Below are 18,089 nucleotides of genomic sequence, written 5' to 3'. Positions count from 1 at the left end.
TTGTCCACACTTTTTCATTCATACTTTCGTTGGATTAAGAATACATATTATTACACATATTGTTGGTTCGATTTTTTTTAAAACATTAAGCCCTGCCTGAACCAAACTATAATGGATAAAACATATTATTCTATATATAAAATATCCAAAGTGACGTATGATTTAATTGGATAATTTTAGATATTTTATAGATAGACGAGTATTTTTTGACTATTATTTTTATTATGGCTTGATTTCGCAGGGTATAATTAAATTTTAAAAACTAACTACAACTATCTGCAATTTGTAGTCTTGGTTCAATGAAAACAAATACGTATGCCTGACAAAGAAGAGTGTGCACTATTTATGTCTAATCTTAACAGCCTACCTTCACCCTTCGCCACTGGTACCCATGTAGGTACATGCTAATAATAATATTTGTACCCCACTGAATGTCAATTCTATTTTTGAAATTAGACGCGTAGCTATCAAATTTTCTGTCATAGTGAGTGCTTTGATTCAACAATCTCCGTAGGTAAATAATTATCAACGAAAACTATTTTGAATTTATTTCGATGGCGAGCATAATAATTGGGTATGGGAAGGTAAGAAAGATTGTTCAATTACACAATAATTATTTATTAACCGTGCATTTAGGTATATTGTGAGCGTTTGGTGAATATTTTGTTTTTGCACATTATCCATTTCAAAATAATGGTGTCAACAAAATAATATTATTATGTTAGGTTCTGACCTTTATTTGTCGACGATCTTCTCGGTGACGCATAATGAAATCCATTGCTAACTGATTGTCCAGCGACTTGATTTGCATCCATTCAATATTACAATAAATTCGACGCCAATATTAAAATTTAAATCAAAACGTCACCTAATTTTATTTTTGTGTACAACACAGTCCGTTGTCATGGTAATATGGAAAATTTTCGCATTGTTCCAAACCTCACTCAAGACAAGAAAACTCAAAGCGACATTTGATGTGGTTTGCAACATTTTAAACAATACGAACGTCACCGTTGTTAACATGGCGGACTTTAGTTTTTGACATTTGCATTTTCGGCGCAATGACGTATATCTCCGACGTGACACATTATTGTTATTGTTGTTATATTAGTACTTTCAATTAACAGTCGTCCAGTTTTTGTGTATAATTTTAAAGCGAACTCCGGCCATGTACGTCGGCCGCGAACTATATTTTATTTTACACGTTTGACACATCAAAAATGTATCGATAACAATCGAGATTTCGGAGTAAATCGACCGACAATATAAGAGCATTATTTTGTTGAATGACATCGATTTGAATTTTAGAATATTACCAGATTATGCCTGAAGAAGTGAAAAATGTTTGACGGGAATCCGGCTAATAATTGATAATGTAAACTGATGTTTACATCGTGATGAACAACGATTCTAAGGACATTGATAGTAACATGCTGAATAAAACGCAACGCCTGGTTTTGGGGCTTCTTGTACTGCTTTTGGTGGATATAATTTGGGTATCATCGTCGGAGTTAACAAAGGTTAGTATTTAAAATTTATTATCTTTTCAACTAGGTACCTACCATACTTCTTTGAAATACATAGGTACCTACTTATACTTATTTTATTAAATGGCCGTGTTAGAAGCATCTTATCAGACTATAATTATTAATCATCAGGTGTGTGACACAGGTGCTTATCATAATAATATAATCCCAGACGTGTCATAAAAGTGTATTTTATTTGATAAAATGTCTTACACTAGCAGCTGTTTTGGTGATTTTTATGAAAATTGTCCATGGATTATTAATTGTAATAATCTCAACAGAATAATTTTGGAAATGCTTGAAATACAATTCAAACAACGATCAGTCCTTGACTACTTAGTCCAGACAAATATAGGTAGGTACATAATATTAATATTATGTCTGCATCCAATTTATACACTCGATTGCTACACAAATGCACATTGTTAACATACATAATTCGGAAACACCTTAGAAACATATTACAGTACTCTCTCAATAATCCGCCACCCCATAAACCAGAGAAGTCTAGTGTCTAATTAGTGAAAGTAGCGGATTATAGTGCATACCTGCAAAATATGGTAAAAATTAAAACAGGTATTTCGTAAAAATAGTTTTTTTGAGAAATTTGTATTAGCAAATTACGGTTTTATTTATAATCAAAATCAAGTAAGTATTTACTAAATTATACATATTTACAAACTAAGTTTATATCAAGTATTAACAGTAAATCACTAGACACAACCAGTTGTTCAGTGAGGCAGATATTCATGAATGGCTTATGATTCCTGGCTTTTCCAATGACCTATGACCAAAAGCTTCATTTTGTGTGTCCCAGTTGCATTGGAGCACGACATAATTGTGATGCGGTCCTTGGGCACTTCCTCCCTGGTACATTACTTTCTTCGCGATGAACGTATGTTTTACGAAGGAGAAGTTTCCAAAACAAACCCGTCTCATCTGCGTCGTATACTTGTACGCGGCAGACTATTGAATTCGACAATTGAATACCGGCGAATTATAGAGCTAGATTTTGTGTTTTCAACTAGTAAAAATAATGGCGGATTATAGTAGTTGTCGGATAATCGAGCGGCGGATTCCTGAGAGTACATATATACATTATTAAATCTTGTGAATTAGTCATTGAATAAAGATAGGGTAATAGTGCCGCAGATGCCCGCATGAGCTTTTATAACTTACTTTTTAGACCAAACCCAACATAACCTAACCTTACCTACACCAACCTAATCTAACCTAACATAATCGTAGTGTGTGATAATGATGCATCAAAATGTATGAAAATATCAAATTTTAAAATAACAATAATTATTGGATTGAAAAGCATCAGAAAAAGGTATTTAATATAATTGTCTACATAAAATAAACTGTTTCCGTAAAAAAAATATATAAAAACTCATGCGGGCATCTGTGGCACTATAACCAAAGATAGTTTATTGCGTATTGTTAAGGCTAGGGGTTCGCGAGTCCGAAATACAAGAACTTGGGGGGGAGAACGGCTTACATTTTGCAGTGGATGATTACAGACTGCGTACAGTTTACAATATGCAAGTAGTTTAATTTAACTTTTCAAGCGTTAACGTCAGTCTGATGTCTCTAGCGAGATGTTGGATCCGACATCCCTTATCTGCGAGCTCAGGTGAGTGGCAAGTGACTATATGTCATCGCCACCACTTTTCGCTCATCGATAGTTTTCTCCTTTACCCGAAGCTGTTTTGGCAGACGTGCTACATATATCCTATTCTCAGAAACGTTTTACTGGTACAACATTTTGTCTCTGCAGGTATTCTGTTATTGTACCTACAGAAACATAAAATAAATTCATCGTATTTAAATTGCACCCAACTTCTGGTTATAAGAGTGTCGGATGCCAGTTTCGGCCTAATCCCCAAAGGGGGGTCAATTTGGTGGATGTGAGTCTGTATAAATTATTTGAAATCCAATACATGCCCACACCTGCATACACATTGATGTTCTGTGGGGGTAGGCAGGTCATGCGTTGCATAGGGGCGGCGAATGAAGGATCGAATTTCCATGTGGTGATTTTTTATGAAGTCTGCTTCATGAAAAGACGATGCTTCATTAGGAAATAACGACATCTCCGTTGAAAAAATAATCGAAGCATTAAAAATCCTTACAATCTAATGATTGTTGTAAGTACCTATTGTAATAGGTACACGGTTTATCGCACTGGAAATTTTTTCACAAGAATGCCTCCAAACCTGTCAGCGCCACATCTCTGCGTTCCTAAAACCACCATTGCTTGAAACTTCTTTTCGTGGAAACACTCTAATTCGCAACAGATGGAGTGCATGTCAATTCAATGTTTTTGATGTCTGTTTAAGACTGCTGAAAATATATAATACAATAGATAGGGTATACATTTTATAACGCACTTTTTTGCACTGACACTGATACGCCTCTTTGTCTGATTAGTTCCCATAAAATTAAATCAAATAATGATATTCACTTGTATTAATATATTATGTACCAACAGATAATGTACGTAACAAAAATATTTTTTTAATATATCACATCATTTTCATCCTAGAGCTGGAGTGCAAAGTTATGAAGCGTATACTCTTAAGTAGGTACATAACCAATTTGCAGAAAATTTTAAGCTAAAACTAAAAGAAGCCAGCATTCTAAGTCTGCTTTAGGGTGGCACTTTGCCTGGCCCTTTCTATGCCTCATGATATTACTATGGCAGTATCTGTCAGGCCGCAGATTTTTAATGACACTTTAAATGTAGAGCAAAGCTCTTACTGCGATCACTGTAATACCGATAATTTGTGGGTTGGTTTTTCATAATTATACAAACAGATGTCACTGTGTGTTTAATTTTTTAGATTATGCAAATCAATCGACAGTGGCTAGTAATGTCGGGTGAGATAACTCGCGAAATTTGTATATTCGGCTTGGCGATCACGGCCTCATAGAGAGAGAAAACTTGCTGACGGCATAGAACCGGCTAGGGATGCCACTGTGCATACATGAAGTGTTTTAAAATTACATGTGCTTAGTTTTGACAGTCCATTCTCTGTGTAGGAATATGAATTTGGTATTTCGTTACCTTACTTTGAAAATGTTCTAATTGCACTTGACCATGTTTTGAGCTATGAGCGTTTGAAATTTAGAATGGTCATATTTTCAATATAAAAAGACATGTAGATAGAACTGCTATACTGCTAATTTCCATATTTGACAATAGATGACTCTGAAATGAACGTATATGATAGAATATGGCTAATAGAACCTTTTCACACCAAAAAGTCAGTTAGAACCTTTTCAAATTAAGGTAACGAATTTTCTGAAAGATCTAAATATGGAACTCTCATGGCAGGTTTTACAAATTCAATAACGACGCTTTGTTCCTATATTAATTTTGCAGTACATTTACCACAATGAGAAATACGAGAAACCATTCTTCAGCACCTACGTGAAGACGTCGATGTTCACGCTGTATTTATTTGGCTTGTGCTTCTGGCCGCCATGGAGAGACCAGTGCAACCGACCCCCCGCATACATGGTAAGTATTCTTTGAACGATCCTTTATAAACTTCATCTTTTAGGCCATCATTATCATCAACACTACAGTTAAATGTAGGTATTGTCTATCTCTAGGAAACATCTCCACTTTATTTTTCCTTCTTCCGACCAAGCTTCTTTCTACACAGTCCCAACAATCTTTAGTCTAGATTTCCTGAAATTTATATTTTCCTTCCGGCGGCTTTTTGGGTGTTTTCTTTCCTTGGCCCAATGGAATCGCACCACTTGAATATCTACCATTCTTACATGTTTCGTGCATCAAAAATGGCCAGAACCTATGTTAAATCGACTTTTAAAATGTAAATGAATATAAAAAATGTCCAAAGTCAATATTGCGCCATAACACATCTTTCGTCTGAAAGACTTGTAAGATCATGACTTATTATCAAAAACGGCCAAACTAGTATAGAACTAGTATAGTCAATATCAAAAGTGGCTGAGAGCTTATTTTAGATGTCAAATTGAGTTTTGTTAATGAGGAAAGGTTATTTCAATTTCAATTCAATTCAATTTCAATTTATTTATTTTTAACATATTGTGGACATTACAAATTATAAGTTTAAGACGTTCACAACATGACATATAGAAACAAAGAAGTATACTTAAAACAGTAAGTGTTACATAAAAAAAGAGATAGATAGTATGTTATTAAACAGTAGAAATATGTACATACAAAAATATTAATTAGATAGGTACAAGGAAGTACACCGTATGAGTTAAGCAGACCCTATTTTAACAATTTATAAAACAACGTCCACCTATACTCATCCTCACGTAGGTGGAATATATCAACACCCGAAGCAATTTCGTTGAACATAGTTATCGCCCTCCCAATTGGCATTACCAGTGGCAGGTTGGTTCTGCACCTTGGGAGAATAAACAACTGATGTTCTCTATTTCTAAGATAGTTATCAGTGACACACAGGTCAACACTGCCCAGAATGGCAGAGTTCTCATTTATACCTCGTATAAGTCGAAAAAAATACGTAGCTAAATAAAGATTTCTTCTAAATTACAAACTGCAGTATGTAAGCATGCCTAAGAGAAAGTCAGTTGGATAAAGCCACGGATAGTATCCGTACAACCTCAAATAAAGGAGTCTCAAGAATTTCTTCTAAACCCTCTCCACCATAAGGCTATACTTCAACTGATGCGGTGCCCAAACAATAGACCCACTCTCAAGTCTGCTTCGAACTAAAGAATTAAATAAAATTATAGTATATAGTATAAGTTATAGTATATAAAGAAAAATATAATACTTAAATATACATTGTCAAAAGTATAACTACAGTTTTTCGCCCTTCTTGTAAAAAACATCAAAGTCCCTTTGGCCCACTTTGATACTGGGCGCCTCAAATAATAAAATCATAGAAGCCTCTGATGTAACATGTCTTTTTTTTAATATGACCATAATACCTCCAATATAATATGCGTCATCATAATAATTATCTGAGCTATAATATAATATAATATGACAAATTGCAGTTTTTTGTCTTTCCTGTAAAATGAAAATTTTATTACATCAGAGGTTTTAAACAGCTCAATGATGATTTAATCGTTGATTTCACTGTTTCGAAATGCCTGTGATATGGAATAAATACATGCTTTGTTAATGATTTGCAAATTTTTTTTAAACAAAAGGTTTTTTACTTTGGGCTCATTGGCCCACAGGGATTTCTCCTGTCGCTGGACCAATCCTCATATACATTTGGTCCTCATTATCTCTTCTTCTTCTTCGGCCATATCCGCCCCTTAGTTGTAGCATATGGACACCACGAGGCGCCTCCAAGAATCCCTGCGGCTCGCCAGTCTTCTTGCATCGTTCCAGGTCAAACCAACATCCCGTAGCTCCGCCGTATACACTCGATAGATAGTATTTAACGGCCTTGTCTGAGTATTCGTTATCCGAGTCCCCGCAATTCCGAATTTGCAGAAAAATGCAAAAAAACTATGAAATCAATCTTCTTAAGACAATTAGTCTGTCAGTTAGAGAACGAATTGATTCAATTGTGACTGAGCTTACTGATGACTTCATTATCTATTAATGAAGTGGTCAGTAAGTACAAGTGACAATCGTTTAATTGATATTTGTCTTTTTAGCTTGTAGATCCTAATGCTGAAGATGACAACTTTTATACAGATATAAATATGAGTTTGGTAAGTAAATTAACTCAATTATTATTGTACATACTATCTGAACTGTTTATAATATTCTTAAAGTTTTGTTAGTGTGTACCAAGTCTTAGTAATGATAATGTTATAATTAAACAATATCAAAGAAGTTAGTGTTCTACTTCGTACATCGATATGTTCCTTATAGATAATATTTAGGGCCTGATGCATAGATTGTTGATGTTATGTAAAACTAACCAGTTAAGAACGCTATGCATAGATGGAACTGGAATAATAGATTAGCCTAACAGTGAATAACGAGAGAGCGACTGCATGGAAGCTCACAGTTTTTGCATTATCAAAAAAAATCTAAATTTTAAGAAATGTACGAAATAGTGAATTGTGCGAAAGTAGAACGTTCGAAAGTCTTGGGCCGCCTGTAATCAAAAATTGATAGTTAAAATAAACTAACTTAAATGTTACTTTATCAGTGTTTTAACTGTAAATGTAAGCACAGCGGATAAAGTATTCCCAGTATCATTTATTTTTATTATTAAAATGGCAACATGCTCTGCGTGTTTAGTTTAATATTATTAACAAAATTCTCCATATGCTTGAAAATTATTCATTCCTTTTTGCTTGGTGTTTGCGTAGATAATCGGTAGTCAATTCAATCTTGCTATGTCTGAAACTATATTTATTATTTCGATTTACAAAATTGATCATTGTGTGTAGAGCGACTCGACATTTGTGCCGGTGAGAACTCCCGAGAGGGAAGCCGCAGCAGAGGTGTCCGGTACCGAGAGTGACGAGTCTTCGCAGCGGGCTGTGAGGTTCAACAAAGTCGCTGAGGTAATAAAATTATCATAAATCATAAAATTAGGTACCCATCTTGTAATCTGTATTTCGATTCTCCTACCATTATCAAAACTGCAAAGATAAATAATGTGCGACTGCTCAAGTAGGTACTTTACTTCCAGAAATAGATGATTCTTTTGATTCATTTTAGTATCAGTGAATATACAGCTGAAATAATGTAGATCTGAATTTCTGGAAGCATATTGGCAAAATTTTGTCTCAGATACGACTAATTGATTGCAAGGTTAAGATATTGTGTATGTAATGATTTTGAACAAGTAATAATGATTTCAGCACGAGATTCGCACCTCGGGTTCAATTGTCATTGATCTATGACACCAATTATACATGATATTAATCGTTCAACTTTGTAGTGTTAATTTAGCTTTAGATTCACTTCTAAAACATTTGTCTTTTCCAAGTATACATTTTTTCCTCAATATTATCGCCATTTTGCATCGTAGGTTACTGCCAAAACTATCAAATCATGTTGTGTAATTGCAATTTTAAGTTTGACTTGCCCTCTAAAATCAGGCATAATGCTAATTTTTATGTGCATGTTTTATATATCGGATGACCTTCAATTTTTTTCTAGCATACATATTATTTATATATAGGCACATAATCCATTGTTAATTCTAAATTCCTAAATTATCTACTATCCAACTTTCGGCAGTAACCCCACGAAGCGTTAATTTCGAAATACTGAAATGTCCACAATTCAAGGGTAAATTACATTTTTGTCTTTCAGGCGTAAATGGTTGATTTCTCTTTTCTATTGTATTGTATTTTGAAATTGGAATAATAATGCCCATTTTTATTGGCCAATAAACTATTAAGGTATATTTAGGCAATAACTATTGAGTTGAAACACAGGATTGTTTTTACAACATTTAATCTCTTATATTCTTACGTAATTTAGATTAAGTTAAATCCATAATAGTACCTATGTTTGTGAGTTTTTGAACATAGGCAATCATCTGCTAAATTGATGGTTAATAAATATAAGCAAAAAAAGTACATAATGAAATGGACTAGGTATATACTTATATTATCGGTTCTGTGCCAAAGCGAACATGTTCGCGGATATGGCCGGGTGTACAGTGCCGGCCATACAAAAAACGCAGACTTATTCGCCTGTCTTTGAAGACAGAATGCCAGTCTCAGGCGTTTGTTTTGAATAATTTAAAATTCGGAAGAATACTGGCCCAATAATGAGACATTTAGCATATGATTGGTAAGTGTTTATGATAAACTTTCAATATTATATTTCAAAAAAAATAAAATAATAAGGTTTATTTTTGCTAAAAAATTCGCGGCCTCTAACTTGCCGCCATACAAAACCTCCCGGCACAGACTTGTGAAGAGATGGGCTCAGTATCAGTGAGGTTAGGTTGTTTTTTAACCATTCATCTTTTATTTTATAAATATACCACATTAGCGTGAAGTTCAATAGTTTTGCAAGAAAACAAGACGGTCCGGTCCGATGGCCGTTCAGCGAGAGAAAGCAACGCAATATTGTTGATATAAATACCTTTAAAATTGCCTTGATTAATTGGTGTGTATAGCATCTATGCAAGTTCATGGTAAAATTATAAATACCTTTAAAATTGCCTTGATTAATTGGTGTGTATAGCATCTATGCAAGTTCATGGTAAAATTGTTCCACTATACCTTGGTGTCTACGATTTAGCTTTTATTCGAAATCTCCGGTATTGTCCTTTATTTTGAAAACAGTATTTCATTTCCGCTGACCTTGACAAAAAATTCATGAAGTCACAAAACCAGTTGGTAGGTCTCGCTATCTGGATTGAAGGGAAAAGAGTTTCAATTGGCTTAGCAGTGCCAGCCATAAAAGAAATATTTTCACATATCACAATATGTGTGTATACACATATTCGCAATATTCTTCAGTTAATATTTATGTGCATGATGCAGTCTGGGTGGATCCGCTAAATCCAAAACTGTTTGAAACTGGATAATTGATGATATAAGGAAAAGGGCCCCGACATTTTAATGCATTTACCTAGTTTTATTATTAATCATGTCAACATTGAATTACAATATAAATATTGTCATCCATGAATAACACATTTGTTTTACGATTTTCAGACTTGTATATGAGGATTTGTTGTTTTAATGATATTATCGTATTGTGTTAATGCCTAGGTGCGGCACATGTCAGAGAGTTGCGCAGCGGAGGCGTTACTAGCGCGACTGTCTCACGCTGCGTCAGTTCGTGCCGGAGAGGCTGCTCGGAGGAGCGCTGCTAAGCTGAGTGCCAGGCGCCAGGCTAAAGTCGCGCTTTGCTTTTGCTTATTTGTAAGTTAACAGTCTATAGATTCACTATTAATCATATTTTACATTCTTCCATGAGTTTAATTAATTCGGGCAGAGATATAGACAAGATTTAAGATCTATAGAATTCAAAGTCCGGGAACAGCATTATACATTCACTTCTGATTATAGTTGAAAATGGAAATAGTATTGAATCCATTAATCATGAGAACTCTAAACCAAAACCTCTTAAAAGTCAGTCAAGAGATTCTACCGTTTTTTTTTTTATTCTGTACTATTTTTATTATTACAACGTTTTTCTTAGGTCATATTCTTATTTGTCCAGTGGTTGTTTGTCCTGAATAATGAAATGTCATTTCATATTGATTTCCATAGTAACGTACGTATATATTTAATAATTTAGTTGCTAGGACCCCCTAGCAACCAATAATGGTGTCGAAATAACTTTTAATACAAAGCAGAATTAACTGAAAATGAATTCAATTCTACTTAAAGATGGCTAAAAGTATTAAAAGAATGCATTGGCATCGTGTTCTGATATATTCTAAAAGTTTCAAATGTCTAGCTAGTCGGGAAGTTAGTTAAAAATCAATTGCAAGATTTGTACCGGATAAACAACCACCGGACAACTAAGAATGCGACCTAATAAAAACGTTGTAAAAATCGCATACGTTATTAATGTATGTACATAGATACATAATACTGAAATGTCAAAACAGCTGCGAAAACTAATGTTTATAGCCGCTATTTTTGTCCATCAGCGTATTTTTCGACTTTCTGGAACCCATTTGGTAGATCTTAAAATGAAAATAATTTAAAATATTTTTCCTTCTGTTTTCTAGTGGTTCATAGCGAACTACACGTACCAGGCGTCTCTGGCTGCGACGGAAGCAGGAATCGTGACCGCCTTATCGTCCTCTTCGAGCCTCTTCACGCTGGTCCTGGCGGCAATCTTTCCTAGTCAGCCTGGAGACAAGATAACTCTCTCCAAGGTCATCGCAGTCGCCGTTTCCATCGGTGGAGTGGTAAGGCAATTTAAAAAGAATCCTTAGAATTTCCGATGAAGAGAAAGATGCTTATTTGGTACATTCAAACACATTTTAGCAAAACTAATGATGTTTTGTTTTATGGCACTCTTAAGGGAGTTTTACTTAAGATGTCATGCTAATTACTAAGATAAGCCATATCAAACAAAATATTAAGTATGTATCCTGATATATTGAAGTAATAAAAACAGTACCTAATCAAATTTTTGGTTTTTGTAAGTTGTGATACTTAGAACACAATTTAAATAGTTTCTTATAACAAAATTTTATTTTTAATGTACAATATTTTGATATTAATACTATCGACCAAGGGTATTGGAGGAACTGATTTAAGTTTTTTACAATAAAACTAACCAATACCATCTGTAAATTGTAGTCTTTGTTCAATAAAAACAAATTTGTATGACTAGCAAATTTGAATGTGCATTATTTATGGGGGATCTTTACAGCCTACCTCCACCCTTTGCTAATGGTACCTACTATGTAATAACAAATGACAATCCATAATCGATAAACTGAAAGTATCAATCACCAAAATGATCTAAAAAAATTTGATCCACTGCGTATTTCCGATGAAATAATGGTTGGTAGTATGAAGAACTCTCCCCCAAACTTTTTCGATAGATAAATGGCAATGTATTAGAGATTTGCTGTGGGTAGTGTGGAATTTTTAATAGATTCACAAATTAAACCACATAACCGCATTACATACATATATCTCAGTGATGCATATGTATATATTTTGTTTCTTCTAGTCACTAGTCAGCTTGTCGGACATGAATGCCGATTCGAAGAAACTGCCGATGGGGGCGATCCTAGCCATCGTGAGCGCTTTCTTTTACGCAGCCTACCTCGTCTTCCTCAGGAGGAAAGTGGATCACGAAGACAAGATGGATATTCCATTATTCTTTGGTATGTATATTGTTTATACTTTTTATACGAAAAGCAATATTTTTTAACCTAAAGGCTCATTTACACGAGTCACTGTGGATGATCATCGCGGATGATGCTCCGCAGGGAATTCGATTCAGGCATTCACTTTTTATTTACATGTGTCACCGAAAGTGAAATACTTGATTCATTCCAAAATGGCGTCAAGTGAAATAGGGAACACAGAAATCAGAAAAACGGCAACCAAGAACCACAAAACAACACTTTGTTTATGACAGTCAGTATGTACTATCAAATATGATGTGGACTGCAGGAAAATCTATTTAACCGGTTTGTTTTCAATTATTCAAAATGACAGTTTACGTACCTATGTAAATATTATGACAGTAATCAGGGTGCAGTGCGCATGCGCGGAATCATCCGCAGTGATCAAAAAGTGATCCAAAGTAGAACAAGTTCAACTTTATTCACTTTTGATTCCAGGTGATCACTTTCGATGAGTCGTTGATGAATGTGCATTTACACGGGTCGCTGCGGATGATTCCTCCGCGATGATCGTCAAAAGTGAACCATGTAAACCCAAACATAGAAAGACAATTCGATCCGTTGGGTCTGTGGTCTTTCTGCATTATACCCAACATGCACTTCTCCTGTGGGGTTAGATTTGATTCCCAGTGAGGTTACACTAGAACTATGTGATTTTTTCAAATCCAGATTGTTTCTGTGATTGTTTCACGGCCACTACTACACTACTGTCATTCAAACTTTTCATACATATGTATATTGCCGTTTTGTTCGCAGGTTTTGTAGGGTTATTCAATATGCTGTTGCTCTGGCCGCTGTTCTTTGTGTTCCACCTGACGTCGTGGGAGGTGTTCGAGTGGCCGACTCGACAGCAGTGGGCGTGGCTGCTCCTCAACGGGCTCGTGGGGACAGTCCTGTCCGAGGTGCTCTGGCTATGGTTAGTTCAACGATCATTAATCTGTCCTTAAGGGTGAGGTTGATAAGTAGGGAGCACAGAACAGATTAATAAATAGAATTCAGATAGGTTATACCAGAATAGGTAATATAATAGGTTGGATGTCAGCCACTTACATCCATTTCTCGTAAATAACAAAATTGTCAATACAAACCTCAACTCTGTGGAGGCCCATATGATCCTATCAGAATCAGACATGGTCGAAAAAAAAAAAAAAATACCACAATACATTACATTTTGAAGCATGGTTTTGACTCTGAGTGTCCTACGAAAATGAATCACGGTGTTATGGGTGCGATTTCAAAGCGCTGTATACCTATAATGTGAAGAACGATACATGGATCAACGAAATATAAATATGTATGTGGAAGAGCGTTCCGTAGATCACTACCGCTAAAGCCTAAAACGTCTTCATGCCATGATAATAGTGGCAGGTCCACAGAACAGATTAATAAATAAAATTCAGATAGGTTCGCATAGTTTTGAATGTGTGAGTGTCCTATGAAAATGAACCACACCATAGACGTGTAATAGTGTGTTGCAATCTTCAAATACACCATCATTGAATGAGCGTCAGTGCATAAACCAAGAGCAGTTATCAGAATGAAGGACAAGCTTAGAATGCCGTATTTTTGACATAAGTTTAAGTTAATCCCATATTCTTCCACACTCGAGATCGGTTGCCTGTTACTCCACACCCGTTAGGTATTTCAGTTCCCATTAATTCTGTGTTCCCTGGTAGTATCTTGGTAGTTCTCTGATAGTTCTGTGTTCCTTATTTCCAAGTTTATACAATTTTTCATAATCAAATAATAAATAATGGCTCCAAAGAAATTGGCCTATTATACTAGAGGGAGGTTTCAAACTTTTTGCTTCCGACGTCAGGGTTATTTAAGCAAGTAATTTGTTAAAAAGGTGTTCCTTTCATTGCAGGGGATGCTTTTTGACGTCGTCGCTAATAGCCACAATCTCGATAAGCCTGACAATCCCCATGACCATGATGGCGGATGTCATCCTTAAGAGGGTGTCCTACTCGCTGCTCTTCTACGCGGGCTCGTTGCCCATGGTGGCCGCATTCTTCGCCGTCACGTTGCTGGCGCACCGGGAGAATTGGGATCCCGCCATGGCACTTCTACGGAGACTCCACAACGGGATTTTGAACGTCACGTCGCGGAGGACTCTAAGGTTTGTTTTATTCTTTTATATATTTATCATGCTCAAAATTTTTGGCTTTTGATTAACATTTTGTCTATTTCCATGATACCTTAAAATATAGTCTTGTCTGTCTTTTTTTTAATGTTTTATCACAAATACTGCGGCTTGTAGAATAGATACATTGTTAGTACCAATTTAGTAGCCTTTTTTTTAACTGCCCTTGCTTTTTCATACAAGGTGGTTGGGAGGGTTAAGTTATGATCAAATTGAGATGCATGTCACATCACGGCGACAAATTTAATGATCTGACCACCTCTGTAAATTTGATGATGGATAGTGCCAACTCTAATGTATTAGTATTTTGAATTACTATTCATTATTCATGTTAATTCAATTAATTTTAACAGTTTCTATGTGTGCATGTGTGTGAATGTCAAATGTGAACTCTGCCATTCTTGGTGGTGTTGGCTTGTGTGTCTCTGATAATTACCTTAGGAATCGAGGGCATCCGTTGTTTGTTCTCACAAGGTGCAGAACTAACCTGCCATTAGTAATGCCAATTGGGAGGCCAATAACCATGTTTAATGAAATCGCTTCGGATATTGATATATTCCACTTACGTGAGGGTGTATTTAGGTGGACGTTGTTTTATAAGTTTTTAAGATAGGGTCTATCAAAGTTCACTCTGTGTGCTTCCATCTACTTTTATTTTTGTTATTTTATTTTATTTTATTTCTTTTCTTATTTTATTTCTTATCTTATTACTTCTTGTATTATTAACTCACATTTCTCTGTATTTTTATTTTAAAAATTGTTAACACTTATTTTATGTCATGTCGTGAACGCTTTAAATTTATAATTTGTTATGTTCATTTTATGTAAAATAAATAAATTGAAATTTGAATTTGAAATCTGAAATTTTGAAATTTAAAATTACTTATGATATTATATTCATAGATAATATTTTGAACAGAACCCAACCTGCAGACCATAGATAATAGACAAAATTCTTATAGAAAATACATAGTGCCAACCACTAAAAACAAATAACACGATTTTGACGTATGTCGAAAATGTGTAGGCGTATAGAATTGATAAAAAACGTTTAAAACAGGTCTCGATGCAGTTCGTTTTCGCAGGGTTTAATTGAATTTTAAAAACTAACCAACATCATCTGTAAATTGTAGTCTTATTTCAATGAAAACAAATACGTATGACTGTGCACTATTTATGACGGATCTTAACAGCCTACCTCCACCCTTTGCCACTGTTAGATAGTAGTGGTGAAAAGGTGAGGTGTGGCCAAAGGGATGCGCGCTCACATACAACTGTTGTTGATCACATGGGGCTAGTCACTGGATCAACGGCATTTAGTATCCCTCGCCTGATTTCCGTGTGTCAAAATTCTCCTAGCATTGAATATCAAACCTGCGATTTGTGGTTGCATCAAGCATTTTTAGTTAAAAATGATTTTATTAAACATGTGTGTTTGTTTGATTTTCAGGATACCAGACCTTGAGGAGCAGACTGAAGCACTAATCGGTATTAATTCTTGCCTGGAGGACCACGAAGCTTGACCGCTAATCCAAGACGATGCGGAATGAGGCGACTATTCCACAATCACCAATCAACTATCTCCGTATACTGACTATGTTCATAACCACCACTGATGAATAATTAACTCCAAAAATAATATTGTAAATATGACCCATGTGGGTACCAATGTTGGAGGTAACAGAATGACGTATTGAAGTATCGAGCTTCATATAAGACTTTTGTTAGAATAAGCGATAATTCACACTCCGTCGTGTTATAAATTTTCTTCATAGACTTTGCTTCTTGCCAGCCAATTATCACGGCATGGTCGGGAATGGTTTACATACCTGGTACTTTAGCCGTACCAATATCTACTCGTTGACAAGACTATAGACAAGTGAACTTTTTTGACAACCATTGATAATGCAACATATTTTGATAATTACAGATATTTTTACTTGTTAAAGTTATGTCATCATTGTTAATATCAGTTGGGATCACAGAACAGATAATAAATAGAATACCGATAAGCTATATTCAATACGCCGCATCTTGATGCAGGGTTTTGAATGTGTGAGTGTCCTACGAAAATGAAGCACGCATTATGCACGTGCAATAGTGTGTGTAATACACCAACATTAAATGAGCGTAAATGCATAAACCAAGAGCAGTTTTCAGTATTCGACGTAAAACGTGTTCTTGACACGAGTGTAAGTTTAACCCGGATTCTTCCTTACTCGAGTCGGTTACCTGCTATCGCCTTACCCGTCACGTACATCCACTGAAGTTGATGAGTTCGTCGATCCAGCGGGTTTTGGGGTGAATTTTGTCCTTTGGGTACCATTGTATGACTGCATTTGTCGAGCAGTTGTCGACTTGCCGCCCTCATCAGCTTGGTAACCTCTGTCATATCACATACTGTCTACTGTCTCTTTATCCATTGGTTTCTTATGTAGTTTTTTTGAGTTATACCCATAACCGTTGCGCCATTTGTAGTTTTTGGATTTCTCTTACATTATGGGTCCATGTTTCATATGCATATATAAGCACTGGTACAACACATTGGTTGAACAGTTAACGCTTTAGGTACAATGTAAGGTCACTTTTGATTTTACTAATATGTACTAAGTATGTATTACAATAGAAACCAATGCGTATTTTTTATATTGAAGGTATTTTGAAATTGTTATTTTCCCATTGTTTTAATGTTTTTAAAAAATATCTAATTTGCCCATTAACTACGCTCCCCTAAAAAGTTCAATTGTCTATGTTCTTGTCAAAATGTGTAGTTTCGTTTCTACGGCTACAAGATATGTACACCACTCCCCTGTATGTCGTTTTCAAACTCCTGTTAAAGATGTGTTTAAGCTACGGTGATGATCCTTGACTTAGGATAGCAGTTATCTCCGATGAAGGTACATTTGGGAAACCACATTTGGCTAAGAACATTTTTAAGTGGATTAGACATACTTAGAGGTTTTTGTTCGGGTCGTGACGATGCGTTGATTCAAACGAATTATCTAAAAGGTGAGGTGCAACTATCATAATTCCATTAGTTAGTGCACAGATGTTGTATGTTTTGAGAAAATCTAATTTGAATAATTCGAATTGATAGAAAATCTAAGGCGTAATAGACACAATCATGTATGTGAATTAGGCGATTTCCACGTCTTAAAATGCTGATGGTTCATTATGGTAAAAATTGAGTTTATAACGCAATTTGGACGAAATCCATGTTTTTACTGTGTACAAATTTTGTATGTGAAAAGTATATTGTCAGAGAGTAATAATTGTGATTTCAAATCTGAGCATTGTTCAATAACTTTTTTGGACATACTGCATCACTGTGCTTTAAACCAGTGTTTCTTAACCTTTTTACACATGCGGACCACTGAAAAAAGGTGAGTCGTTTTGCAGACTGCTAACACAGAAATAAAAAATATTATTTTTATAGTAACGTATAATGATTGCGGTTGATTTCATCATGTAAAACCATTAAAGAATAAAAACACAAAACACTCGCAAGTCACGGGTTTTGAAGATTTATTGGACGCCAAAATTTCGCAGACCATCAGAAAATGTCTGTGGATCACCGGTTGAGAAACACTGCTTTAAACCATCGATGTATTCTCAAATTTTCTA

General features: G+C 35.2%; 2 protein-coding genes across 2 annotated transcripts in view; one reads left to right on the top strand and one right to left on the bottom strand.

The window, feature by feature from the left end:
- Nucleotides 1-815, bottom strand: part of LOC147074321 (BBSome complex member BBS4-like) — a 126,839-nt gene extending 126,024 nt beyond the window's left edge. The window contains exon 1 of the mRNA XM_085943599.1: nt 734-815. Coding sequence (XP_085799725.1) covers nt 734-815 — 82 coding nt within the window. The remainder of the gene's footprint in view (nt 1-733) is intronic.
- Nucleotides 816-1,012: 197 nt separating this feature from the next.
- Nucleotides 1,013-17,935, top strand: LOC147074320 (solute carrier family 35 member F5). Its single transcript, XM_085943502.1, has 10 exons — nt 1,013-1,520; nt 4,915-5,052; nt 7,173-7,229; nt 7,920-8,036; nt 10,212-10,364; nt 11,183-11,365; nt 12,142-12,298; nt 13,079-13,238; nt 14,190-14,441; nt 15,916-17,935. The coding sequence occupies exons 1-10, from the start codon at nt 1,398-1,400 to the stop codon at nt 15,986-15,988; spliced, it is 1,413 nt and encodes a 470-aa protein (XP_085799628.1). The 5' UTR covers nt 1,013-1,397; the 3' UTR covers nt 15,989-17,935.
- The last annotated feature ends 154 nt before the right edge of the window (nt 17,936-18,089 follow it).

The sequence above is a fragment of the Rhyacophila brunnea genome, unplaced genomic scaffold, assembly GCF_057557595.1.
Source record: "Rhyacophila brunnea isolate RB1 unplaced genomic scaffold, BYU_Rbru_1.0 scaffold_16, whole genome shotgun sequence".
NCBI lineage: Eukaryota > Metazoa > Arthropoda > Insecta > Trichoptera > Rhyacophilidae > Rhyacophila > Rhyacophila brunnea.
This window is presented reverse-complemented; position numbering and strand designations above follow the sequence as displayed.

Excerpts from the sequence above, each read along its gene's own strand:
- LOC147074320 (XM_085943502.1), top strand. The coding sequence starts at position 1,398 with ATGAACAACGATTCTAAGGACATTGATAGTAACATGCTGAATAAAACG. Across the intron at positions 5,053-7,172 it reads ACCGACCCCCCGCATACATG|CTTGTAGATCCTAATGCTGA; the intron begins GTAAGTATTCTT and ends TTGTCTTTTTAG. Across the intron at positions 10,365-11,182 it reads CGCTTTGCTTTTGCTTATTT|TGGTTCATAGCGAACTACAC; the intron begins GTAAGTTAACAG and ends TCTGTTTTCTAG.